General features: G+C 38.5%; 1 protein-coding gene across 7 annotated transcripts in view; it reads right to left on the reverse strand.

Annotated features, from left to right (window-relative positions):
* Window positions 1-24,442, reverse strand: part of ABCB11 (ATP binding cassette subfamily B member 11) — an 82,458-nt gene that overhangs the window by 39,985 nt on the left and 18,031 nt on the right. For 4 of the 7 annotated variants that reach the window (XM_039248815.1, XM_039248808.1, XM_039248809.1 and 1 more), the window contains 8 exons: window positions 23,359-23,492; window positions 20,770-20,941; window positions 17,849-17,973; window positions 15,895-16,069; window positions 7,866-7,979; window positions 5,013-5,123; window positions 2,419-2,544; window positions 357-560 (listed from right to left, as the gene is read on the reverse strand). In XM_039248815.1, the coding sequence (XP_039104746.1) occupies window positions 357-560; window positions 2,419-2,544; window positions 5,013-5,123; window positions 7,866-7,979; window positions 15,895-16,069; window positions 17,849-17,973; window positions 20,770-20,941; window positions 23,359-23,492 (1,161 nt within the window). Of the gene's footprint in view, window positions 1-356; window positions 561-2,418; window positions 2,545-5,012; window positions 5,124-7,865; window positions 7,980-8,609; window positions 8,771-15,894; window positions 16,350-17,848; window positions 17,974-20,769; window positions 20,942-23,358; window positions 23,493-24,442 lie in introns of those variants that run through there. The other 3 variants (XM_039248810.1, XM_039248812.1, XM_039248811.1) reach the window with 3 other exon arrangements.

Below are 24,442 nucleotides of genomic sequence, written 5' to 3' on the forward strand. Positions count from 1 at the left end.
GCCTAAGCACAAGAAAATTAAAGAACAGTAACATTAGTAGGCAGCAAAGGAGCATTGTGTAAGTCATTGCCACATGAAAAATTACCTACTGTTTAGACAAATGCTTAACAGATAGAGTAAGAAGACTGGGTTGTTGTCAAAGGGAGTTCCCCTGTTTGGTAGATCGTTAATATATCAACAACAGTATGTTTTCAGACAAAGGGGAAAATTCATGGTATATTTCCAGGAATTAAATGTAACATGGCATTAAGAATTTAATGATTTGGGATTCAAATGAAAAGAAATGTATTGTGTAACTTTTTCTTTTCCCTTTTACAATTTCTGGGTACCTCTATGGAATGAGAAGCTAGGGGTACCTGTGGCAGGTCCATGATGAAGTTGTAGGCATTGGCTGCCTTGGCAGCTAGAACTATATCTTCCATCGTTGCATCTTCTCTGCCATAGCGAATATTCTCTGCAATGGTGGTGGAGAACAGAACGGGCTCTTGCTCCACTATCCCAATCTGAGTTCTAAGCCATTGAATGTTAAGAGAGCGAATGTCATGGCCATCCAAAGTCACCTAGAGAAGGTAAGCACAATGTCATATCTCTTGGAATCCTTCAGAGTTCTAAATCAAAATGCTATGTTGTACTTGACCTATGGGGAGGAGAAATAGAAACCCGCAAGATTATAACAAAAATAATTCCTCCTACAATGAGGTTGTTTATATAAGGGTGACAATTTATAGTTGGGATCAAGTATAGCTGCAGGACAAGTCATGGTAGAAACACTAATGATGTAAAGGTCATTTAATTTAACACAATTGACCCAGGAATGGAAAAAATTTTAATTCTTCAATGGAATCAATCAGTTATTCACTATGTATTGTATATTTTTATTATCTTTTGACTTATGACCTAAAATGGACTTCAAAAGCGACAAAGAAAATTAGAAATGATCTCTATCTTGTACTTGCTTTACAGTAACTTTCTGACCAGATTCATGAAATCTTGCCATTTGCAACAATGTGGATGGAACTGGAAAATATTATGCTAAGTGAAATAGGTCAGTCAGAGAAAGACAGATATCATGTTTTTGCTCATATGTAGAACTTGAGAAACTTAACAGAAGACCATAAGGGAAGGGAAGGAGAAAAAGAATAGTTTCAAAGAGAGATGGAGGGAACTCATAAAAGACTCTTAAATACAGAGAACAAACTGAGGGTTTATGGGAGGTGCAGGGGAGAGGGGAAAATGGGTGATGGGCATTAAGGAGGCCACTTGCTATGATGAGCACTGGGTGTTGTGTGTAAGTGATGAACCACGGCAATCTATTCCCAAACAAAAAGCACACTGTACACACTGTATGTTAACTAAGTTGACAAGAAATTATATTTAAAAAAACAAATAGCACTTTGCCATTTAAAAGCAATTGAAACCGTAAGTGAAATAAACAATTACAAATTACTATTAGCAAAGAAGGAAACCTCTTATATCAAGAAACCATGATTTCTATATATTCAGAGTGTAGTTATGCTGGTACATAACAAAGAATACCCAGAGGATGAAATATCTGTATCAAAGAGAAATTTCATTATGTTTGTCATGTCAGGGTGACAGTGCATCCATTATAGAGAATGTCTTGCATTGAAGCCACTTAAAATATAGTCAAATGATTCTACCTCGAGATATCAGGGAAATATTGACAAGAATGATTTTGAGAGTGTAGAAGAACAGAGTTCAAACTGGGGCAAGTCTCAATCTCTCTCACTGCTTCATTATTTATAAAATGAGCATACATACCTTGGGGGTCATTTTGAAAATAAATAATTATTTTTATAAAGTACTTGACATATGTGATAAACAAATGGCAATTATGGATATTCATTTTCTTAGTTTCAATATATATATATTAGACACACAAGTATATATATATATATAGACATATATATATGTCTATGTTTTACACATGTATGTATATATATAGAGATAGAGACAAATAAAACTTAGGAAAAAGAGACCAAGCAGTTTGTGAAATTCTATAATTTTTTAAACCCAACTTTTTGAAGCAGTAATCAATCTGTTCATTCTAGCCATGCAACCTTTCCTATACTTAACGTTTGGAAAACTTTAAAAGACAACATGATTTTGTTGCAACCCAAAGAAATAAGTGGAAATGTTAGCTCACTGAAGAGGCAGCAATACCATTTTTAGTGTATCTGCACATTTAATTACATCCCTTAGCACACAGACTGGTTGTTCATTGAACACGGCCACCATGCAGGGAATTAGGACAGTCAATTCAGTCAAAAACTATTAAGTCAACTCTCCATATGTCAAGATGGTCTCCGTGTGTACTAGTCCTTTATGTTTGACCAGTGTATCTCCATTTGCACTCTCCCATCCCCACGTATTGAGAGGTTTCTGGAAGACACACACCATGCCTTCACTGGGGTCATAGAAACGCTGAATAAGCTGCAGTGCTGTGCTTTTCCCAGCTCCACTGGATCCTACCACAGCCGTCATTTCCCCTGGTTTAACGACCATGCTGAGGTTACTTAAAATCTGCAGAGAAAAAAGAACAATGTACAGATTGTCAGCAATTAGACTTGTAAGTTAGGATGCTTTGTGAGGATAGATGTGTGTGTAGTTACAGCAGTATCAATCAATACGTATCAATAACCAGAAAATTAGTAAACAGTGCCTAGGATGAAGTTTTAGCAGTGAGCACATTATTCCTTAATAAACTGATAGTGGGGGCCAAGAAATAAAATGATGTGTGGCGACACTGTTACAGTAAATGAACCATGCCAACTTTTATATTTTAAATGTTTTTCTTTCTTTCTTTTTTTAAAGTGTTTTCTTTCTTTCCGAGAGAGAGAGAGAGAGAGAGAGAGAGAGAGGCAACGTGATGAGGGAAGGGTCAGAAAGAGAGGGAGATACAGAATTCGAAGTAGGCTCCAGGCTCTGAGATAGCTGTCAGCACAGAGCCCGATGCGGGTTCGAACCTACGAACCAAGAGATCATGACCTGAGCTGAAGTCAGACGCTTAACCAACTGAGCCACTCAGACACCCCGAACCATGCCAACTTTTAAAAGTATGTTGCAAAATCCACTTTAAAATACTCCTGACTATTAGGATGCCTCAAGGAGACTGTCCCAATTAGTTAAGGAAAGAAAGTCATTAAGTTAGAAATAGAATACTGATTAGTGGTCACAGATTAACAATAAACTAATTTGCAAATGTTAAGCTGTTGTGCACGAACATATGATCTGAATAACTTTCCCAGCAAATGTTTGTGGCATATTTGTTCAGTTTAAAGCACCATTAAAGGCAGGGACTGAATGCTGGTAGGTCTAAAAAGGGAAGAACAAGAAGCTGATTCATAAGCATCTGTTGGATATTTTCACCAGTTCAGTGCTGATTTTTGTGCTCATTATGGGAAGTCGGTTTGGGGTCATCTGTGAGACAAAAATCTCACATGTCTTCCATTTCCCAATGGAGAGTCAGGCTTGCAAATCACTTTCACTTACTGGACTGTATTAGACTGTAATTCCCGCCAAGGTGGACAGGCATCAAGTGTGCTTTTTCTCATTATAGCCCAGTACAGTGTGGCACCCAGCAGGGCTACATACATACCTGTGGTATAAAGATCATTTACAGGTCTAAGAAAGAAGATTTTATTAAAACAAACTACTGGTGTTGGGAATAGAGGATAAAAGAGAAATGACATTATTGTGTTTCAACTCTACTGGTATTTATGAAACAGCTCTTATAGCTGTCTCTGAAAAGATACTATGAAGCAAGTTTTTAGACATCCATTAAAAAATCTTTACTGAGTGAGTACTACCTTGTGGTTAATCTTTCACACATATGTTGACATATGTTGCCATTTTGACATATGTTATGACATTTAATGTTTTCATACATATGTGATATGTAACAGTAATTGAAAATATACTTCAGCAATATAATCAGAACATAGGGGTACCTATGTGTTTTGTGTGTGTGTGTGTGTGTGTGTGTGTGTTTACCTACATTTTAGGTATATAGTGTCAGAATTAAGTTGCATGGGATTTACTTCCCATAACAGAAATATTAAGAAAGTGTGGCTAGGGGCGCCTGGGTGGCTTAGTCAGTTAAGCGTCCGACTTTCGCTTAGGTCATGAACTCGCGGTTCGTGGGTTCGAGCCCCACGTCGGGCTCTGTGCTCACTGCCAGATCAGAGCCTGGAGCCTGTTTCAGTCTGTGACTCTCTCTCTCTCTCTGACCCTCCCCTGCTCACGCTGTCTCTCTCCCTCTCTCTCTCTCTCCTAGAAATAAATAAAACATTAAAAAAAAAGAAAGTGTGGCTAGAGGTATTCTATTAAAAATTAGGAATAGGTCTCCTTTCAAAGTCAACTCATTCATGGAGAGTAGATCCTCATTTTCCTGTAGAATAAATTGCCTTTAAACATACTTGCTCACTAGGTGTAGGAAACTGTAAATTTTCTTCATCATGTGCCCTGGGCAATCATCTAGCACAAGATATGTGAGCGTAAGGTCACAAGATTACCTTTCCTCCAAAGACTGATATAGTGACCCATGTGAACTTAGAGATAGGAAGGAAAAAAATCACAAAGCCAGCAGCTTTTCTTTGCTGCTCTCTACCCTACCCACTCCATGTTTTGCCTTCTGCATCCGCACTTCTTGGTTGTTCTGATGGCCTTGCAGTTTATTTAGCTTATGATTATAATGACAGGACCTGCCACTCACTTCAACAGAGAGTCATACTTAACCTGACCCAACCTGAATGTGCTGCCAGAGTGTGTCCTCACCAGAGGGATTTGCACATTATTGTTACCACAAAGGAATGTGGCTTGTTGCCTGAGAAATGACATGATGTCGAAGGACACTTCTAGAGAAACATGCTTCTGTTCCTTCTTCCTGGAAACTGTCATGCTTCAGAAAAACAAGTAATTTGCGGCTCTGAATATGAATCATCAATGAAGGAAAATGCCATTCATTGTTCCTGGGGAAAAGATGAACTTACCTTCACCTCTGGTCTGGAAGGGTAGTGGAAGGTCACATTATGGAATTCAATTTCACCCTTAATTCGATCCAACTTGTAACCATCCTCTGACATGCAGTCAATGATGGGTTGCTGGAGTAGAATATTAAGGGAATATAGCAGCAACACACTTTATACGCATTTATGACCCATCTTGGTTTGAATTTACTCATAAAACAGAACAACAACCAGGTAAAACTTTCAGCAAAATTTGCTTCCACATTAAGCATTTATTAATAACTAATAATATGAACATTTACTGAGATATTAATATGAGATATATTATTATACATTAATAGTATTAATTGAGTATATTACATGCATAATATAGTAATAAATAACCAAACACACAATTAATATATCATTAATTATAATCAATACAAAATGTGTCAATTAATATATAATTGATATATAACTTCACATTAATTAAATCATTATTACTGTTTGTTGACATATTATTATGATATATTATTATATAATAATGATATAATATGATATATAGTATGAATCTACAGCTAATATATTGTTATATTTTATGTAACATATTATTATGTATTATTATATTATTGAGATACTATGGAAGACAATTTACAAGGTATTTTAATATATGCTTTTCTCATTTATGTAATTGTCACTATAACCTAATTAGACATATGATATGCTCAGTTGTTTGCTTGAGGAAGTAAAGGACTCTCAGAGAGGTTAAGTATCTTTCCTAAGTCCACACAACCAGTCAACCAAGCTGCGGTCCAATAGTTCCCTACACTTTTGTATCCGTTGTAGATGATGATTAAAACCAACTGAATGTCCTCAGGGTACCTGGGTGGCTCAGCTGGTTAAGCCTCTGACTTCGACTCAGGCCATGATCTCACGCAGACAGCATAGAGCCTGCTTCAGATCCTCTCTTTCCCTCTCTCTCTGCACCTCCCCAGTTCTCTCTCTCTCTCTCTCTCAAAAATAAATAAACACTAAAAAAAACCTAACTGAATGTCCTCACACGGTATCAAATACTACCAATTTTCAATTGCTATGCTGAGTTCACCTCAATGTTAGTAGTGAGCCTAATCTAGAATTTAAACATTCTAGTTAATCAGACAGGAGTGAGGGCCATGTCTTATTACCAGACACTCCAGGGTCAGCTTCCTCCCCCTTCTACACCTGTGAGAGAAATTCATCATCATATGTCTTTTGGGGGCAATAGTGTAATCTACTTTCTTCCTCGTGGGTCTCTAGTAAACATAACAAAGTAATTTTTAAATATCTTAATTTTTGTAACAGTTTAGTTTTCAACAATCTCTTTATACTCCAATACATGAAACCCCCAAATACAAAAGAGATAAAGTGATGAACAGTTTCCTCAGGTAGGTTATATGCTTCATAAATACTTAAGAGTTAGGGGACCAAAGAAGAACCTCTGGATTTCCAGGGCTTCCAGAGAGGATGAACATGTTGCCCTCTTCTCCCTTCTATTCTTGGATTTTGACTTTCTAGCTGGGCCTCCAAGGCACTTTAGTAGATTAACCAGGAAAATCCTAGCCAGGCTACCAGAGTCCTTTACACACTTGTAAAAAGTTTCTGTCACCTTTAGAAGATAATCCAAACTTATGAACTTGGCCTTAAAGTCTTGCATGATCTGGCTCCTTCCTCTCTCTCCAGCTTCTGTCCCTTGCTTACTTTACTCACACACACTTGTTTTGGGTCCTTGCATTCACCAAGACCTTTTTCCAACCAGAGGGCTCTCTTCCAGGAATAGCTTTCCTGCTCTCACTTCCCATGCACTGCTTTTCCCCTAACCTCTCTACACATGGCTGACTCTCCTTGAGTTCTCAGGACAAATATTACCTCCTCAGAGGTGATGTTACCATCACTTAAAGTCTCCTCTCCACTCCAACCACTACCACAATGACCTATTTTATTTCCTTCATTACACTAATATTATCTTATCTTTGAATGTACTTTCTTTTTTAATTTTAATTTTTCACTGAGTTAGGTTGGTTTTAGGCGTACAACATAGTGATTTGACAGTTACATACACTACCAAATGCTCACCAAGATAAGTGTAGTTACCTGCTACACACAAAGTTATTCCAATATTATTGTCTGTACTTTTCATCCCTGTGACTTATTTATTTTATAACTAGAAGTTTATCCCTTTCACTTATTTTGCCCATCCCACTAGCCCCTTCCTCTCACAGCCACCAGTTTGTTCTCTTCTGTATTTATGAGTCTGTCTCTGTTTGTTTGTTCATTTACTTTATTTTTTTTGTATTCTACATATAAGTGAAATTGTATAATTTTTTTCTTGTTCTGTCTGACTTATTTCACTCAACATAATACCTCTAACTTTTTAAAAATGTTTTTTGTTTCTTTTTGAGAGAGACAGAGAGAGACAGAGCATGAGAGTGGGAGGGGCAGACAGAAAGGGAAACACAGAATCTGAAATAGGCTCCAAGCTCTGAGCTGTCAGCACAGAGTCCAATGCGGGGCCTGAACTCATTAATCTGGAGTTCATGACTTGAGCCGAAGTCAGACACTCAACCAACTGAGCCACCCAGGCACCCCAACATAATACCTTCTAGATCCGTAAATGTGCTTCCCTCTTTATTACCTATTTCCTAGCATGATAGGAAAGCAAGGGCCTTATTTGTTCTATTTCACTCTTGTAGTCCCAACTCATTGTTGAGCCTGGCTCATGACAGCACTTATTAAGGATGGCTGAATTAGGGGCACTGTGATAGTCCTCATATTTTTCAACATTGAAGGTAAACCCCTCAAAAATTCATTTCTCTCCCCACCCCCAACCTGCTCATGGCCTTTACTTTGGCTCTTACGTACCCGGTCTATTGTCTGAAAAATGCTGGTGGCCGCCGCACGCCCAGCTGCAAAGGCTTCTAAACAGGAAGATGCATTGCCAAGATTTAAAGCCCCTATTATGATACTGAGGAAAATCTGAAATGAGAAGAGATAAACATAGTTTTCGTGTGTTTTTGTCAATGTGTAAATAGTGCTATAATTTGGGCTATCCATGTGAACTCAGGGTTTCTCAGAAATATTCTTCATGGGAGTTTGAAAGCTAAAAAATATGTCTTTAGAGACACCTGGAATAGTTTTTGTTCTACAAAGTATCTCCAATTTTTCTATTGTTATGATCTAAAAGACTACATTATTTTCAACTGAACATCTATGTATAGAACACTATTCTACAAAGAATATGTTTTGAAATAAGTAAGAGGTCTAAGCAAGGCAGCATATAGACACAAAGTGAGTTAGGATAGTGACATGATAATTCAGTTCGTAATATGAACAGCCTGATATGGTCTCTGAATAAGAGATCCCTGATAAGAGTTACTAAAGCAATAAAGACAGTATAATTAGCTTGATTGTCCTAGATGTTGGTACATGCATTATAGATTTGCTACAAATGCTATATTATTGCTACTAGTAGACTATTATTAGGATAACTATTGCTACTACTACTAGTTTTGCTAATGTATATTTCTAAGTGATTTACCTGCTTTACTTCAATTAATTTTTACAATAGAAGAGAAAACCAAGGTGTATGGAGGATGCCTAACTTACCCTATATGACAACATGTATTAAATGGTAGAGGAGTATTTGAACCCAGGCTCTTGACTGACATCCTGCATAGCAAACAGGCCGATCTGCTGCTGGTGGCATGTGGTTGGTATGGCCATGTCCTCTGCAATGCTGAGGAAGCTGTCCTTTAACTCACCAACCCAGTCATTTCATTAAGTCAGGGGAAGGCGACTTGATCATGACCAGATGTTCCTACCAAATAGCACTCTGTTTTTATCACTGCTGTTCATAAAGGAAGAGACAATGAGGTAATTTGTCACATGCCTCTAGGAGGAGAACAAGGCTTCTTTTGACTAAATGAGTACAAGTTATGCAACTTTCATGAAGGATGTTTCAGTGACCAACTCCTTTTGGGGACAGGAGTTATTTGCTGAGCTGCAGATTGGCTGCTGCCTGAATGTGTGAATGTAATCTTCTTCAGGAGGTCAAATGATCCTAGTCTGTGATGGTTTCCTTCTTCAGTCTTGTGTCTGGACCAGGAGACTCCTCGGAGCCTCCCAGCTGCCTCCCTTCCTCCCAAATAACCTCCATTCCACATATCAGGATGATGTGTGCCGGTCTCCTCTTGCCTTCTCCCTGAATTCCCCACTCCATGCATGGGGCAAACATTCTCTCCTTGTCTTTCTTGTTCCTTTCCCTTAATTAGAGAAGGTGGCTCCTCCCATCGGCAGATTACCTCATCTCTCAAGCCCCAATTTCCTTATCTGTAACACAGGGATATTAATAGTGTATACCTCATGGGACTGTTATGAACATTAAATGAAATAATTAGTTTAAAGGTAATAAATCCAGTGTTAGCCTCATAAATCATAATGATGATGTTAACAGAAGCAAGATTGCACACTTAAGAAATGATAAGGTGAATAGTCAGAAAAGTACTTCTGTAAATTGGGTTAAGACCACCTTCATCAGGGGTCTTCCCACCTAAGCAAAGGATGCTTTCCACATGTCCTAAATCAGGACTCAGCAAACGTTTTCTATAAAGGACCAGATAGTAGATATTTTGGGCTTTTCAGGTCATATGAGCTCTGCGGCAATTACACAACTCTACTACGTAGTACAAAAGCAGCCATAGAGAGCAGAGAAAAAATAATTGTGGCTGTGTTCCAATAAAACCTTATTTACAAAAACAGGCATCAGGCTGGATTAGGCAGGTGGGCCAAAGTTTGCCGACCCCGTCTAGATTCTAGATTGAATCACTAGGGGCCTAAGCTGAGCTTTGCAGCCTGGCTTTGCAAATGTCTCTCTCAGAGTTCTTAGGGAAAGAGTGAGTGAGACAGGACAGAGGCATGTGCTAATATTATCACAATAACTAGCAACCATCCCAACAGACAATCATTTCCCACCCCTAACACTGCACTCTAACCAGGGGACAGCAGTGTCAGAAAAGGCAAAAGAGACCACTAGAGAACAATCTGTGGGTGTGCTGTGTGGGGGGAAAGGGCATCTGTGGCTCCTTGGAAGACAAATCCAAAAACAGGAAAATACTGGTTAATGAGTCAGGTCCTGGAAGTGTTGTCACCTGAGTTTATATCCCACTCAGCACATGTTTTTCAACCTCATGGTTCCATTTAATTTTTAACATCATACAGAATGAAGTTTTGATATTACATATTGTATTTATATGGAATACGTCACTTAGTGCTTGATGCATTATACACCCTGAATAATGTTACCGTCTACTACTGCCATTACTTTTTATCATTGAGTCCCAAAACCTGGGAGGCATGAAACAACGGCCTTCTGCACTCCTCAACTCCCTTTCATCTCCTTTCTTAATAGATTGCAGAATTTATTTTTTGCCTGTGTACAAGTGGTACTAATCATAGTCATTTATGTGAACCGCTTACCATGTGTGCCCATACCATGTAGCCAATAATGATTTTGTGCCTAAAAAAATATATTAGATTAACCTAATTGTTAATTAGTTTAGTGGATTACTAGTACTCACCTCAGCTCACGTATACTGAGGCTTTATAGTTTGCTACTCAGAAGTATGGCGAAAAATGTGCTTACACACATGAGTGAAAGAAAGAGAGAGATGGAGAGAGGGAGGAAGGGAGAGAGAGAGAAAGAACAATCAGTGATTATGCTGTTAATGGATTTCTTTCTCCATTTTCCCAAAGGGAAATTTCTAAAATGTAAGCAGAGGCTTGCAAGAAGACATTTGGAGAAAGAGGTGAAGTTAATAATTGATGATTAAAATGTTAGAAACACATAGTATGCCACATCTGCATATAGTAAGTATTCAGTTAAATTATTTACAGAAAGTATAGAGTAAACATTTGAAACTGAGGAGTGTCAAATTAATTAAACAAGGAGGCCATTAGGCTGAGGTAGATTTAATGCTTTAGCAGACTACGTAAGGAAACCCAAACCTCAGCTCAAATGCCTCAAGGTCAAAAAATCAAAAACCCAAGGACACTCAATCATGAATAGTCAATTAAGCTTTCCCAGGCAAGGCAACTACTTAAGGTATAGCCAATCAAGTAAATTTTTTGCTTTATGTCTGTCTCCTCACTGTAAAAGTTCCCTCCTCCTACAGGCAGAGAGTGGTTTCTCATCACTTCTGACTGGTGCTGCTTAATTAGAATTATCTTTGCTTAAATAATCTCCTAAAAATTTTAATATACCTCAGTCTATTTTTCAGCAGACCATAAAGTTGGATTCCTGCTGGAGAAGTAACCAAGGGGATTTTAAATTCAGTGTTTCCAACTGGAATTGTATTATTTAATGTTCAATTTAACAATTCATTTTTCCTCTGATATGTTTGCGCATGCCTCTGTCGTCTCTGTGCAGGCATGGAATGAAAAGAAGGATGTCTTTTCTCAATAAATGTTTTTTTTTTTTTTTCCCCAGTATGAGCAGATATAAGCAGCGGGGACTTATAAATGTTGAAAGTTCTCAAGAGTCATTAGATCAATAAAGACCAGGGACTTTATAGGCATATCTGCAATATTTTCACTGGTTTTTCAAATGTGCAAAGCCGGGGGCAACCAGATGACTTCGTTTGTTGAGCATCGGACTTTAGCTCAGGTCATGATCTCACAGTTCATGGGTTTGAGCTCTGCATTGGGCTCTGTGCTGTCAGTGGAGAGCTGGCTTTGGATCCTCTGTCTCCCTCTCTCTCTCTGCCGTTCCCTCACTCATGCTCATGCTCAAAAATAAATAAATAAACATTTAAAAAAGTTTTCAAATCTGTAAAGCTATATTAAAGTTGTTAAGAAAGTGGCTAAATTATAATAATAGCAACATTTTCCATCTATACTACTCTTTTAAGGTTTTTAAAACACTAATATGTATAATCATATTTAATTTTTTAAACAAAATTCAAAGGATGTCAGTTGTTCATCTTGCAAAGAACTGAATTTTGAAAAATTGTTCTTAGCACGACAGGGATGTCCACTCTCACCACTGTTGTTTAACATAGTGCTGGAAGTCCTAGCATGAGCCATCAGACAACAAAAGGAAATCAAAGGCATCAGAATTGGCAAAGAGGAAGTCAAACTTTCACTCTTCGCAGATGACATGATACTCTACATCGAAAACCCGACACACTCCACCAGAAGCCTACTAGAACTGATCCAAGAATTCAGCCAAGTTGCAGGGTACAAAATCAACGTACAGAAATCGGTTGCATTTTTATACACCAACAATGAAGCAACAGAAAGAGAAATCAAGAAACTGATCCCATTCACAATTGCACAAAAAACCAATAAAATACCTAGGAATAAACCTAACCAAGGATACAAGAGATCTGTATGATGAAAACTATAGAAAACTTATGAAGGAAATTGAAGAAGACACAAAGAAATGGAAAAACATTCCATGCTCATGGATAGGAAGAATAAATATAGTTAAGATGTCATTACTACCTAAAGCACTCTACACATTCAATGCAATTCCAATCAAAATTGCACCAGCATACTTCTCAAAACTAGAACAAACTATCCAAAAATTTGTATGGAACCACAAAAGACCCCGAATAGCCAAAGTAATACTGAAAAATAAAACCAAAACGGGAGGTATCACCATCCCAGACTTCAGCCTCTACTACAAAGCTGTCATCCTCAAGACAGTATGGTATTGGCACAAAAACAGACACATAGACCAATGGAACAGAATTGAGAACTCAGAAGTGGACCCAAAAGTATACAGCCAACTGATCTTTGACAAAGCAGGAAAGAATATCCAATGGAAAAAAGACAGCCTTTTTAACAGATGGTGTTGGGAGAACTGGACAGCAACATGCAGAAGAATGAAACTAGATCATTTTCTCACACCATGCACAAAAATCAACTCAAAATGGATAAAGGACCTGAACGTGAGACAGGAAACTATCAACACCCTAGAGGAGAAAGCAGGAAACAACCTCCTTGACCTCCACCGCAGCAACTTCTTACTTGACACATCCCCAAAAGCAAGGGAATCAAGAGCAAAAATAAACTGTTGGGACCTCATCAAGATTAAAAGCTTCTGCACAGCCAAGGAAACAACCCAGAAAATTAATAGGCAACCAACGGAATGGGAAAAGATAGTTGCAAATGACATATCAGATAAAGGGTTAATATCCAGAATCTATAAGGAACTCACCAAACTACACGCCCGAAAAACAAACAACCCAGTGAAGAAATGGGCAGAAGACATGAACAGACACTTCTCCAAAGAGGACATCCAGATGGCCAACAGACACATGAAACGATGCTCAGCATCCCTCCTCATCAGGGAAATACAAATCAAAACCACACTGAGATACCACCTCACGCCAGTCAGAGTGGCTAAAATGAGCAAATCAGAGAACTCTAGATGCTGGCGAGGATGTGGAGAAACGGGCACCCTCCTACACTGTTGGTGGGAATGTAAACTGGTACAGCCCCTCTGGAAAACAGTGTGGAGGTTCCTCAGGAAACTAACAATAGAACTCCCCTATGACCCAGCAATAGCACTGCTAGGAATTTACCCAAGGGATACAGAAATGCTGAGGCATAGGAGCACATGTACCCCAATGTTCATAGCAGCACTCTCCACAATAGCTAAAACATGGAAAGAGCCTAAGTGTCCATCAACAGATGAATGGATCAAGAAGATGTGGTTTATCTATACCATGGAATACTACATGGCAATGAGAAACAATGAAATCTGGCCATGTGTAGCAACATGGATGGACCTTGAGGGTGTTATGCTGAGCGAAATAAGTCAGGCAGAGAAGGACAAATATCATATGTTTGCACGTATAGGAGGATTAGGAGGAACTTGACGGAGGAACAAGGGGGAGAAGAAGGGCGGAAATGGTGGGGGAAAGGGAGAGAGGCAAACCATGAGAGACTCTTGAATGCTGACAAAAACTGAGGACTGATGGATGTGGGGGGGACGGGGGGAGGGGCATGGAGGAGGACACTTGTGGGGATGAGCACTGAGTGTTATGTGGAAACTAATTTGACAATAAACTATTTGTAAAAAATAAAAAATAAAAAATAAAATAGTATAAGATGAAAAAAAAGAAAAATTGTTCTTAGTATATTATCATTTATTTTATCATGAAATAAAGTCAGTAGCTATGATTATGGTTTGACCTCTGATAATCATTTCTATTTGCAAATAAAATTCCGTTCAGCTTTCCCTAGAAATGTATTTCTACTAAAGCGTTAGACCTCAAATTATAGGCTATCAGCTAGCAAATTTCTATGTAAGATTTTGGCATTTTTCATTATTTTTTTAAAATGTTTCTTTATTTTTGAGACAGACAGAGTGACAGAGCATCAGCAGAGGAGGGGCAGAGAGAGGGAGACATAGGCTCCAGGCTCTGAGCTATCAGCACAGGGCTCAACACAGGGCTCCAATCCATGAACCCTGAGATCATGACCTGAGCAAAAGTTGGATGCTTTGAGCCACCCACGTGCCCCTACATTTTTTATTATTTAATTAGTTCCTCTCACCTAGAATCTAGGGCCAAAATATTTTATTTAAGAGTCTTATATGAAACTGCTTCCTATATCCATGCTTTTAAAATTAATATAATTAACAAACTGAGGGCTGATGGGAGTGAGGGAGAGGGGAAGGGGGGTGATGGGCATGGAGGAGGGCATTTGTTGGGATGAGCACTGGGTGTTATATGCAAACCAACTTGACAATAAACTACTTAAGAAAAAATAAATAAAATAAACTAAAATTAATATACTTAATTAAATAATTAATAGGCCAAATGAGACATGTAGTTCATGTTTTATCTCCCTGACCTCATGGAGCCTACTGTGTGAGGGCAGGAAGGGGTGGTGACAAGCTGTGAATAAACCCAAATGTTCAATTTCATTCAAGTGCTCTGAAGGAAAAGTTCAGCAAGCCATACAAGAGAATAAAAGATTGGATGAGCACGGAAGTGTCTTTCAGCTGAGAATCAGAACAATGACAAGAGTCCAGCTGTGATGAGAGGTGCTGTAGGCTAAGGAGGAAAGACCTTGGGCTCATGAGCATGAGGAAGAGCTTTTTCTGACCCTATCCATACCCTGTTACCCTGCTATTCACATGAATGTCCCTTGTCTTCTATAGCACGTGTTTTAATCTGTCATTAGGCACTGATGTGATTGTTTAATTATTGCTTTTCTTCCCCACTAAACTATAAATTACATCAGGAAAAGATCACATTTCTTTTGTTCACTATTGAATCCTCTGCCCTTTGTATGGGTCTGGGATATTATAGATGTTTAATAAGACTTTTTTTATGCTTAATAATTCTTGAAAGAACAACTGAAAAAATACTGAAAGTTAAAGTAACCATGGCATTCCTGAGAGCATAACTATAGCACAAGTGAGCAATAAAATATGGTAGCATTGTCTGTTCAGTTGAGGATATTATTGGCTTGGCATTTTAGTAACTCATTACTTTTCACAAATACGTCCATTAGCACATATCTTGTACTATAATTAAGCTTAACTTACATGGGCTGTTAACTTTTAGCTGAGAGATCAATGACTTCCCATTTTCATGGCATATTATCTTTTGGACTCTGTCAGAAAAATCATTGTTTTACAGCTATAAAATCTTTAGTTAGTTGGAAATCACTAAATCTCTGGTCTCATCAATTCAAATGCTCAGCATTCCTTTACTATAAAATGTATAGGTATTGCTTGTTTCTGCAGATGCACTCTACCAAATCATTGATGCTTCCGCACCTCAGATACTAAAGAAACAAACAAAACGCCTTAACTGTGGGCTTTTCCGAGATGCCAGCAGGAAATGCTATGTCTAGGTCACTCGGATCAAAGTACCTGGACAAGGGTTCCTGCTGTATATTCTTCATCATCAAGGACAAGTTTGGAGCCATACCAGAAGGCCAGTGCATAGCAGAGGAAGATGAGACACCACATGAATCCAGTAAAGAAGCCCATCACTATTCCTTTTCTAATTCCCCAACGCTGGGCAAACACAAGATTTTTCTCATACCTGTGAAAAGAAAGCATTTGAGTCTATGTCAGCAGCAGCAGTTCAAGTCAAAATATTCACAACAGGCACAGTGCAGTGCTTATACTCAATGATCATAATAAAATCACCCCAGACACGCAGCAGCTGTAGGGGAAGAAAATGACGATAGTATCCGTGTAGTTATTTAGTTTCTTTCAACCTAGCAGTGAAACATGTTGAAGGAATGATGCTTAACAAAGCCTCATGGTTGATTACTTCTCAGATGAGAACAGCGTCAGGAAAGTGAGAACTTTACCCCAAGAGAAAAGAATTTTCAACACAAATGTTTGAACCTGAGAGATCTTAGTACTCTGTGCTTGAACTGTTTTAGTACGTCACATGGCATGCTTTCTATCAGGACATGATGTAATTGTTTCCCCCCAGGTTTGAAACCATGTTTGCATCAACTCTTCTCCACATACCTCACCTATCTGCCCTGTGACCAAGAATGCTATGTCGTAACATGACCCATGAGGTTCACAGCCACGGGACATGGACAACTGTGTAGATATCCAAACCACTTCAGTGATTCTATACTCTAGCCATTAATAACTGACACTGTCTTAAAACTCAGACATGCTGTAACTGCATTTTTTTCCCCCCAAAATAAACTCATGGAGAATTCTTCCCATTTCATGGGACAAAAGTGAAGGTCTATCCTATGTTTGTTACCATTTTCAAAACATTTAGGTTGCTACTTTTATTAACAATAATTAATATCTTTTATGATGGAAGAAGTATGCTGCTGAAATTTTTTATGAGAAACATGGTAACTTCACTCTATAAGCCAAAAGACACAAAACAAAACAAAAAAACAAAAAACAAAAAGAAAAGATAATTAAAGATTGTAAATTCTATTCTCTTTTCTCTTTGGTAGCAACTGAGAATGACATCATCATACTAGATCTACAACTCATTAAAAAGGGTTTAATTAAACTGGAGGCTATTTTATAAAATCAGTACCTGGTACACGGCAAGCGCTTAGTAAGTAATAGATAAATGGAAGAAAAAACAACATCATTTTCTTGACAACTGTGCTGTTTTACTCATTTAGGTTTTTATTTTTATTAAAAATTAATCTCCTAGAGGGGTACCTGGGTGGCTTAGCTGGTTGAGCGACCAACTTCAACTCAGGTCTTGATCTATTGTCAGTGCAGAGCCCGCTTTGAATCGTCTGTCTCCCTCTCTCTCTGCCCTTCTTTCTCACACTTGTTCTCTCTCTCCCTCCCACTCTTTCCCTATCTTTTAGTAATAATGCTTACACTTTTTAAATTTTTAATGTTTATTTATTTTTGAGAGAGAGGAAGAGTATAAGCAAGGGAGAGGCAGAGAGCACAGAGCCTGATTTTGGGCTCGAACTCACAAAATGTGAGATCATGACCTAAGCCAAAGTCAGATGCTCAGCTGACTAGCCACGCTGATGCCCCTGGAACTGCATTTTAGATCATGCAGCAAACAGTGTCACAGAGGTATAGTGTGGATATCTATACACCACTACAATTGAAATAAATATCTCACCTAAGATAGCTTCCTAAACATCTCCCACTATAACATTTTCAAAAACACGCAGCTAAAGACTTGAAGGTCCTTGTAGTGCTAATGCCCCATCTAATTATTCTCAGCTACCTCTTGAACAGAAGCTCCCTCAGGGTAAATAGGCCAAGGTAAAAATCTGCCACCTTGTGCAAAATGAGGAAGATCTCAGGGTAGCAAGCCAATCAACAAAATTCTGGAAAGTGGCAGACATTTCAGTGAACCAACCTTTCAACCTCTTTTTTCTCACCACCGAAAGCAGCCACTGTTCGCATAGATGAAAGGACTTCATCAGCCACTGACCCTGCTTTGGCATAGGCCTTCAATTCATAGGCAGTAAACTTGGACACACTCTGAAACCCAAAAGAAGAAAACAAAACATAAAGACCAGGTAATTAGGCAAGTCAACCTGTCACTCAGTAAACATGTAGTGTGGTTTAATACAAAACTAGATTTTCGCTGTAACACTGTTCACCAAGGAAAGAATTCCATCCTAGTCTGATCTCTGTTAAACCCCATCCATGAGTGTTTGGTTGTTAGCATATCAAAACAATTCCATTAGAAGTCAGCCTCAAAACGCTCTCACAGAGTAAGTCCCAAATAGGGCATTTGCTGGGACCACAGTGTTTCACTCATTATGCTAATGAAGTTCTTAAGTGAGACCATGTCCCATTTCGTTGCTATTGGCCACAGACATTTGAACAATTTATGGACAAACACTAGAGACAGAGACTGGTGCCAAGTTAGTCAGAGTATAGAATGGGAGAGAGGTCCTGAGCATGCAAAGGCGTGATGCCACAGAGGTAATTCCACAGGAGAAAGCTCCAGATAAAGATTATACCATTTGACTCAACTGTAGGGGCTCAACTAGCTTTTCTCTTTACAAAAGGAACTAAAAAGACATTGCCCTTAAATTTTAACAAATTACTTTTTCTAAAACTGGACTTGGATTGAGTTCTAATTAGAATTAATCACCAAAGAAATCTCTTCACGGACGAAGATACAAGAATGAATAAACGCAAATATTGTAAAAGATCAACTAACTCAGAAATCTAAAAAAAGACATAGTACCCAGACTAAAGGAATTTATCTTCTAAGTTTTTCCAAACTTGTGGCAGCAAAACTCTTCTCAAACAAAATCTTAATGGAGTTTTCAGATACAAAATGAATAAATGTATTATTTTGTTATAATATGTTTATGTTACAGGTGTACACTTTGTAAGTTGTGAATTGAAAAGGCAACAATAGGGAAAGTAGGGCTATTTCCATCAACATTAAAACCTGAATTTTACCAATGTTACCTATGACACTACAGTTTTTACCACAACCTTTTTCAAATTTATTTCTAAATTATGTGTTGAAGAAATCAAGTAGCTGTGAACGTTCATAGTTTTATTGTAATGGCTCCTGAAATAATCCCACGATACTTCAGTTAAGTTGATATAAGAGCTTAAAAGATGTATAATGGAAAATATTTAACAATCACTCATGCTTTTCCTGGTAAAATTAAAAGTCAGACACAGGCACACAAAACCCACAAGAACATGTAACATGTGATATATTGCCCCTTCCTGCTTTTTTTTTTTTTTTGGTCCTACTTTCAAATTGGGCCTAGTGAAACTGCTTGCATCATTTTAGACAAACATGCACACACTTGAATTCTAGAAGAAACCAGTGCAGAGATACAGCATTCCAAATCAGTGACACACTGACATAAAGTTGAAATATGGGCACTGAGATAGCAAAAAGCCATGTTAAAAGCAAGTGAACCAGGCTACATCTCTAACATGTTAGATGTGACATATAACCCATCTGAGTATGGATATAATATAATGTAAATAATCACAGGTTTGAAGAGAGAGATTAAGTGTATTTGCAGGGAGAAACTGAATCAAATGTTTGCAGCATCACTAAAGATCATCTGCGGAAGGGAGGCTTCTCTGGAGTGCAGCTACAAAGTGTTTGGTAGGAAGGACTGTGGTGGAGCTTGCGTGATATGGTGGATTGGAAAAAATAAAAGCTAATAACTCTGTAGCAATTAATTCTGTGCCAGATGCCATGCTGAGTGCCTTACACAGAGTGTGCCTTGAGTCATCACAATTATTTTGGGAAATACTAGCCTCCTCTTAAAGATGAAGAAGCTAAAGCCTTGATAGGCTAAACATATCTTTCTTGAGCCAGGTAGTAGAGCAGGTGATGACCAGTTGAGTGGAGTGGGCTCTTTGCTATTGTCACTATGTACCACCTGGAAAACGTTTGAGTAATATAGCCAGTGGACTGTAGAGAATATTTTGCTAGAAAAATTATCATGGAGATTGGCCTCCCATTGTTCAATGATGTGTGTGCAGCTTTTTACCTGAATTCTATTCCCATTTACAGTAAAGTATTAGTGTGCCTGATCCCATGGCACACTATCTAACGTGGCTGCTCTAAAAGCATAATATAATTTCTTAATCTTTGGGAGTGTTTTTTAATAGGGATGACTCAAAATTCCTACTCCTACATTTTTTCTTGGCCTGCATACCTGGGGAATGGAGACTGATGGAGACATTGCTCAGAATGGGTCAGGTAACCTCTGTCTGAAGCTGATCAGACATCATGGAGAACACAGTTGTGAAGGTAAAAATCTCTGCTAGGTGTTTGTTACTTATCTGGGTATGTTTGTTGGGCCTTTTTGAGAAAACATCTGAGCTTGAGAGACCATGGGAAGCAATAGGCATATCAGAGAGTGGGAGGGGGTTTTGGACTCAGACTCCCTTGTAGTTGATCAGTTGCTAGCTGTGTAGTCCCAGACAAGTCTCTTTACCTCTCTGAGCCTCCCTTTCTTATGTTTAAAATGGCATTAAAACTTTATAAGATTGTTGTAAATATTAGAGGTAATATATATATGAAGTTCCTAATAGTACCTGGCAAAGTAATAAATACTCAAAATAAGTAGTTGTTATTGTTATTAGTACAAAGTACTTATGTTATTAAAACATCCTTAATCCCTGATCTGTAAAATGTTATTTGATACTGAGGAATAATCAAAGTAAATTGAAACAGTGATAATACTGACTAAACATACACAGGAAAAAGGAATCGAGTTTCACATTTCTGGCTGTTTCTCAGCACAAATGTCTTGGAGAGAAGTGAGAAGACATCCTTACCAGACCAATGATGGCTGCTGCAACCCCAATAAGAGGGCTGACAGAGATGATAACCAAGGTCAGCTTCCAACCCTGGTAAAATCCGAACAGGAACCCACAGATGCTTGTGGTCATGCGCTGAATGAAAATGGCCATTTGGTCAGAAATGGCACCATTGACTTTATTAATATCACTAGAAACAAGAGAGGATTTGATCACTAAAACTGAACTTGTTCAATTCAAATGTTTAACTGAGAAATCCGTCTTTCCCTTCTAAGTACTCTCGACTCTGGACCCCATTGCCTGTGGGAAACAACAGCCTTTCACATTTTGAAAACCTTGATACAGCTTGTGAGTTCATCAAGTCTCTCTCTCCTTCAGAGCCAAGTAAGTTTGTCCTCAACCCAGATTTCCCAACTGGTGTCCATTCAATGTTGACAAAGACGTTTAGAAACCATCTCATCTGTCTCTTTCTTTCTTATGGCTCATATCCTTGGTCTGTCCTGACAGTTCTTCTTTCCTTCTTTATACCTGCTAAATCCTTTTAACTTCAAGGCAAAACCCACACACTACCTAATTCATAAAAACTTATATAAACCCTTAGGAAGAAGTAATATCTCCCTCCCTGTTTTCTCATAGCAATGTAATTAATCTGTGTATGTGTGTATACATGTATGTAACTATTGCATTCTGCTTATAGACGATATAGAATAGTGCTTAAGAGCACAGACTCAGGCCAGACTCTGAATTTGAACACAAGCTCTTCCTGAGCAAGTTACTTGACCTTCCTATTCCTCAAGTTCTGTCATTTACAGATGAGGATTAGTTAATATAGGTGAAGTATGTAGAACAGTGTCGAGTGTACTGTAAGCGATCAGTATGTGCCAGCTCTGATTATTTACTTGTTTGCACCTTTTATCTCTCCTACTAGGCTATAAGTTCCCTGAGATCAGGAATTCTGTGGTTGATCTTTACGGCTTGCACAGAGTAAATCCTCCAGCATATTGGTAGAACATAATTACATTACATTCATATTCCTGGGAATGTTCCCATAATCTCTTATTTAGATGGAACAAAAAGAGCTTAGGATTTAATAACAAGAAAGGACCAAGGTATTACCTAGAGATGTGGCAGTTGTATTATAGCAAGGGTGAGTGTGTCTGTTCAAGGTCACTGTAAGGGGCAGAATGGGTGCTAGAATCTAAGGGTCACAACATTTAGTCTTTTATCTTCACTATACTGTTCACTAAGTGTCTCCCATGACACCTCAAAGTTCAATTCAATAGGGTTCAATTGGTTCTGATTACTCAGGGCTCATTCAGAATGACTGGAAGGGAGCTATTAATGACCCCAACTAGTATTTAGGTATAAACTGGATTTAAATTCAGTTTTTTAGTTTTAATCTTTCTCAAACTATTTTGGATTTTTTGGTCTTTGTTTTTATATGCAGAAATAACCTCAACAGAGAAAGCAAGATAATTTGTTCTAATTGTATCATTTTTCCTTATTGATACATAGATGTGACATCCCTCAGTCTCTCTTTTAGACACCAAATTGCCCTACTTCTTTTAACTCTCAAGGTTCTACAAACAAGGGGCACCTGGGTGGCTTAGTCGGTTAAGCGTCCGACTTTCGCTTAGGTCATGATCTCACGGTTCATGGGTTCGAGCCCCACGTCGGGCTCTGTGCTGACTGCCAGCTCAGAGCCTGGAGCCTGTTTCAGAGTCTGTCACTCCCTCTCTCTCTGACCCTCCCCTGCTCACGCTGTCTCTCTCTCTCTCTTCTAGACATAAATAAAAAACATTTAAAAATTAAAAAAAAAAAAAGAATCTACAAACAAAACTGTAGTATCCTGGCTTCCAATTGTTGACAATCATATTTGATAAAATGTTACCTACGAAAAAAGCATGGTATCTATAAAAGCCCAACTTAAGAGACAAAATGTTTCCAAAATAACTGAAAATGTGTTTCCAATTATTTAATTTAGAAACAAGGGTTCTACCAGCAATAGCACTGCTAGGAATTTACCCAAGGGATACAGAAATGCTGAGGCATAGGAGCACATGTACCCCAATGTTCATAGCAGCACTCTCCACAATAGCTAAAACATGGAAAGAGCCTAAGTGTCCATCAACAGATGAATGGATCAAGAAGATGTGGTTTATCTATACCATGGAATACTACATGGCAATGAGAAACAATGAAATCTGGCCATGTGTAGCAACATGGATGGACCTTGAGGGTGTTATGCTGAGCGAAATAAGTCAGGCAGAGAAGGACAAATACCATATGTTTGCACGTATAGGAGGATTAGGAGGAACTTGACGGAGGACCAAGGGGGAGAAGAAGGGCGGAAATGGTGGGGGAAAGGGAGAGAGGCAAACCATGAGAGACTCTTGAATGCTGACAAAAACTGAGGACTGATGGATGTGGGGGGGAGGGGGGGATGGGCATGAAGGAGGGCACTTTGGGGATGAGCACTGAGTGTTATGTAGAAACTAATTTGACAATAAACTATTTGTAAAAAAAAAAAAAAAAAAAAAAAAAAGAAACAAGGGTTCTACTATCAAAAACTCACACATACATTAAAACCTCCTACCAACCACTTACTCGGAAAGTCTTGTATTCAGCTCTCCCACAGAATTGCAGTCAAACCATCCCATTTCCATTCGCATTATTTTCCTAAAGGAAACTCTTCTCATATTCTGTGTCTGACGAGCTGCAGCAATTACCCAAAAGCATATCTGAAAATGAAGCAAGGAATGTTGGGCATTGCGATGTTAAAAATATCCATTGATTCCTTCTCTTTTCAGGAGAAAATGCTTTCCGGATAAGTGCTGAGAGAAAGAGGAAAGCAATTCATAGAATGCCGTGTCAGGGGAGCTGTGGTGTGAGCTGAGGGCACCTGCCCCTTAAAGTGGGATGAGCAGAACAGCTGGAATAATGGAATCAGAAGGTTAGGGTGTGACTTTGGTGTTGCCACTTGTAGATCTAACCTTAGTGAGCTCGCTTGTCTGCACGAGTAAAGGAAGCCTCAAGTGCCATAAAGAAATTCTTGCTCTTAAATCCCTATTTTTGCATGCCACTTCTGAGTGTTTTTACCCCCTGAGAGGCCTGCCAACAAGCACGTATGTATAGTTTCCAGACTACTGGACAACAATTTTCAGAGAAAGTAAGACAAAAGTTATGACATAAGCAAGGAATCTACTGAAAATTTTCCCCAACCAAGCAAAGTCAGGTTGTCATTAAAACACTCAGTGCCAGAATGGGAGAAATTGATTCATTTCTTTTTACAATGAACATGAATTTCCTGGAATTCTTGAATGAATGGAGATTGAGAGGATTCATTATTTTCTTTCTACAGAAGAAGGCAAAGGATGAAGTATTTTTCTTCTTTAATAGGGTTAGATATGGGGCACCTGGGTGGCTCAGTCAGTTAAGCATCTGACTCTTGATTTCAGCTCAGGCTAATGATCTTGCAGTTTGTGAGTTCGAGCCCCACATCAGGAACTGTGCTGACAGTGTGGAGCCTGCTTGGGATTCTCTCTCTTCCTCTCTTCTGCCCTTCCTCCCTTCTTTTTTTTTTTTTTTTAAACCTTTTTTTTTTTTTTTAATGTTTTACTTATTTCTAGGAGAGAGAGAGAGAGACAGCGTGAGCAGGGGAGGGTCAGAGAGAGAGGGAGTCACAGACTGA

The sequence above is a fragment of the Hyaena hyaena genome, unplaced genomic scaffold (genome assembly GCF_003009895.1).
Source record: "Hyaena hyaena isolate Hyena2069 unplaced genomic scaffold, ASM300989v1 scaffold_317, whole genome shotgun sequence".
In the NCBI taxonomy this organism is placed as follows: domain Eukaryota; kingdom Metazoa; phylum Chordata; class Mammalia; order Carnivora; family Hyaenidae; genus Hyaena; species Hyaena hyaena.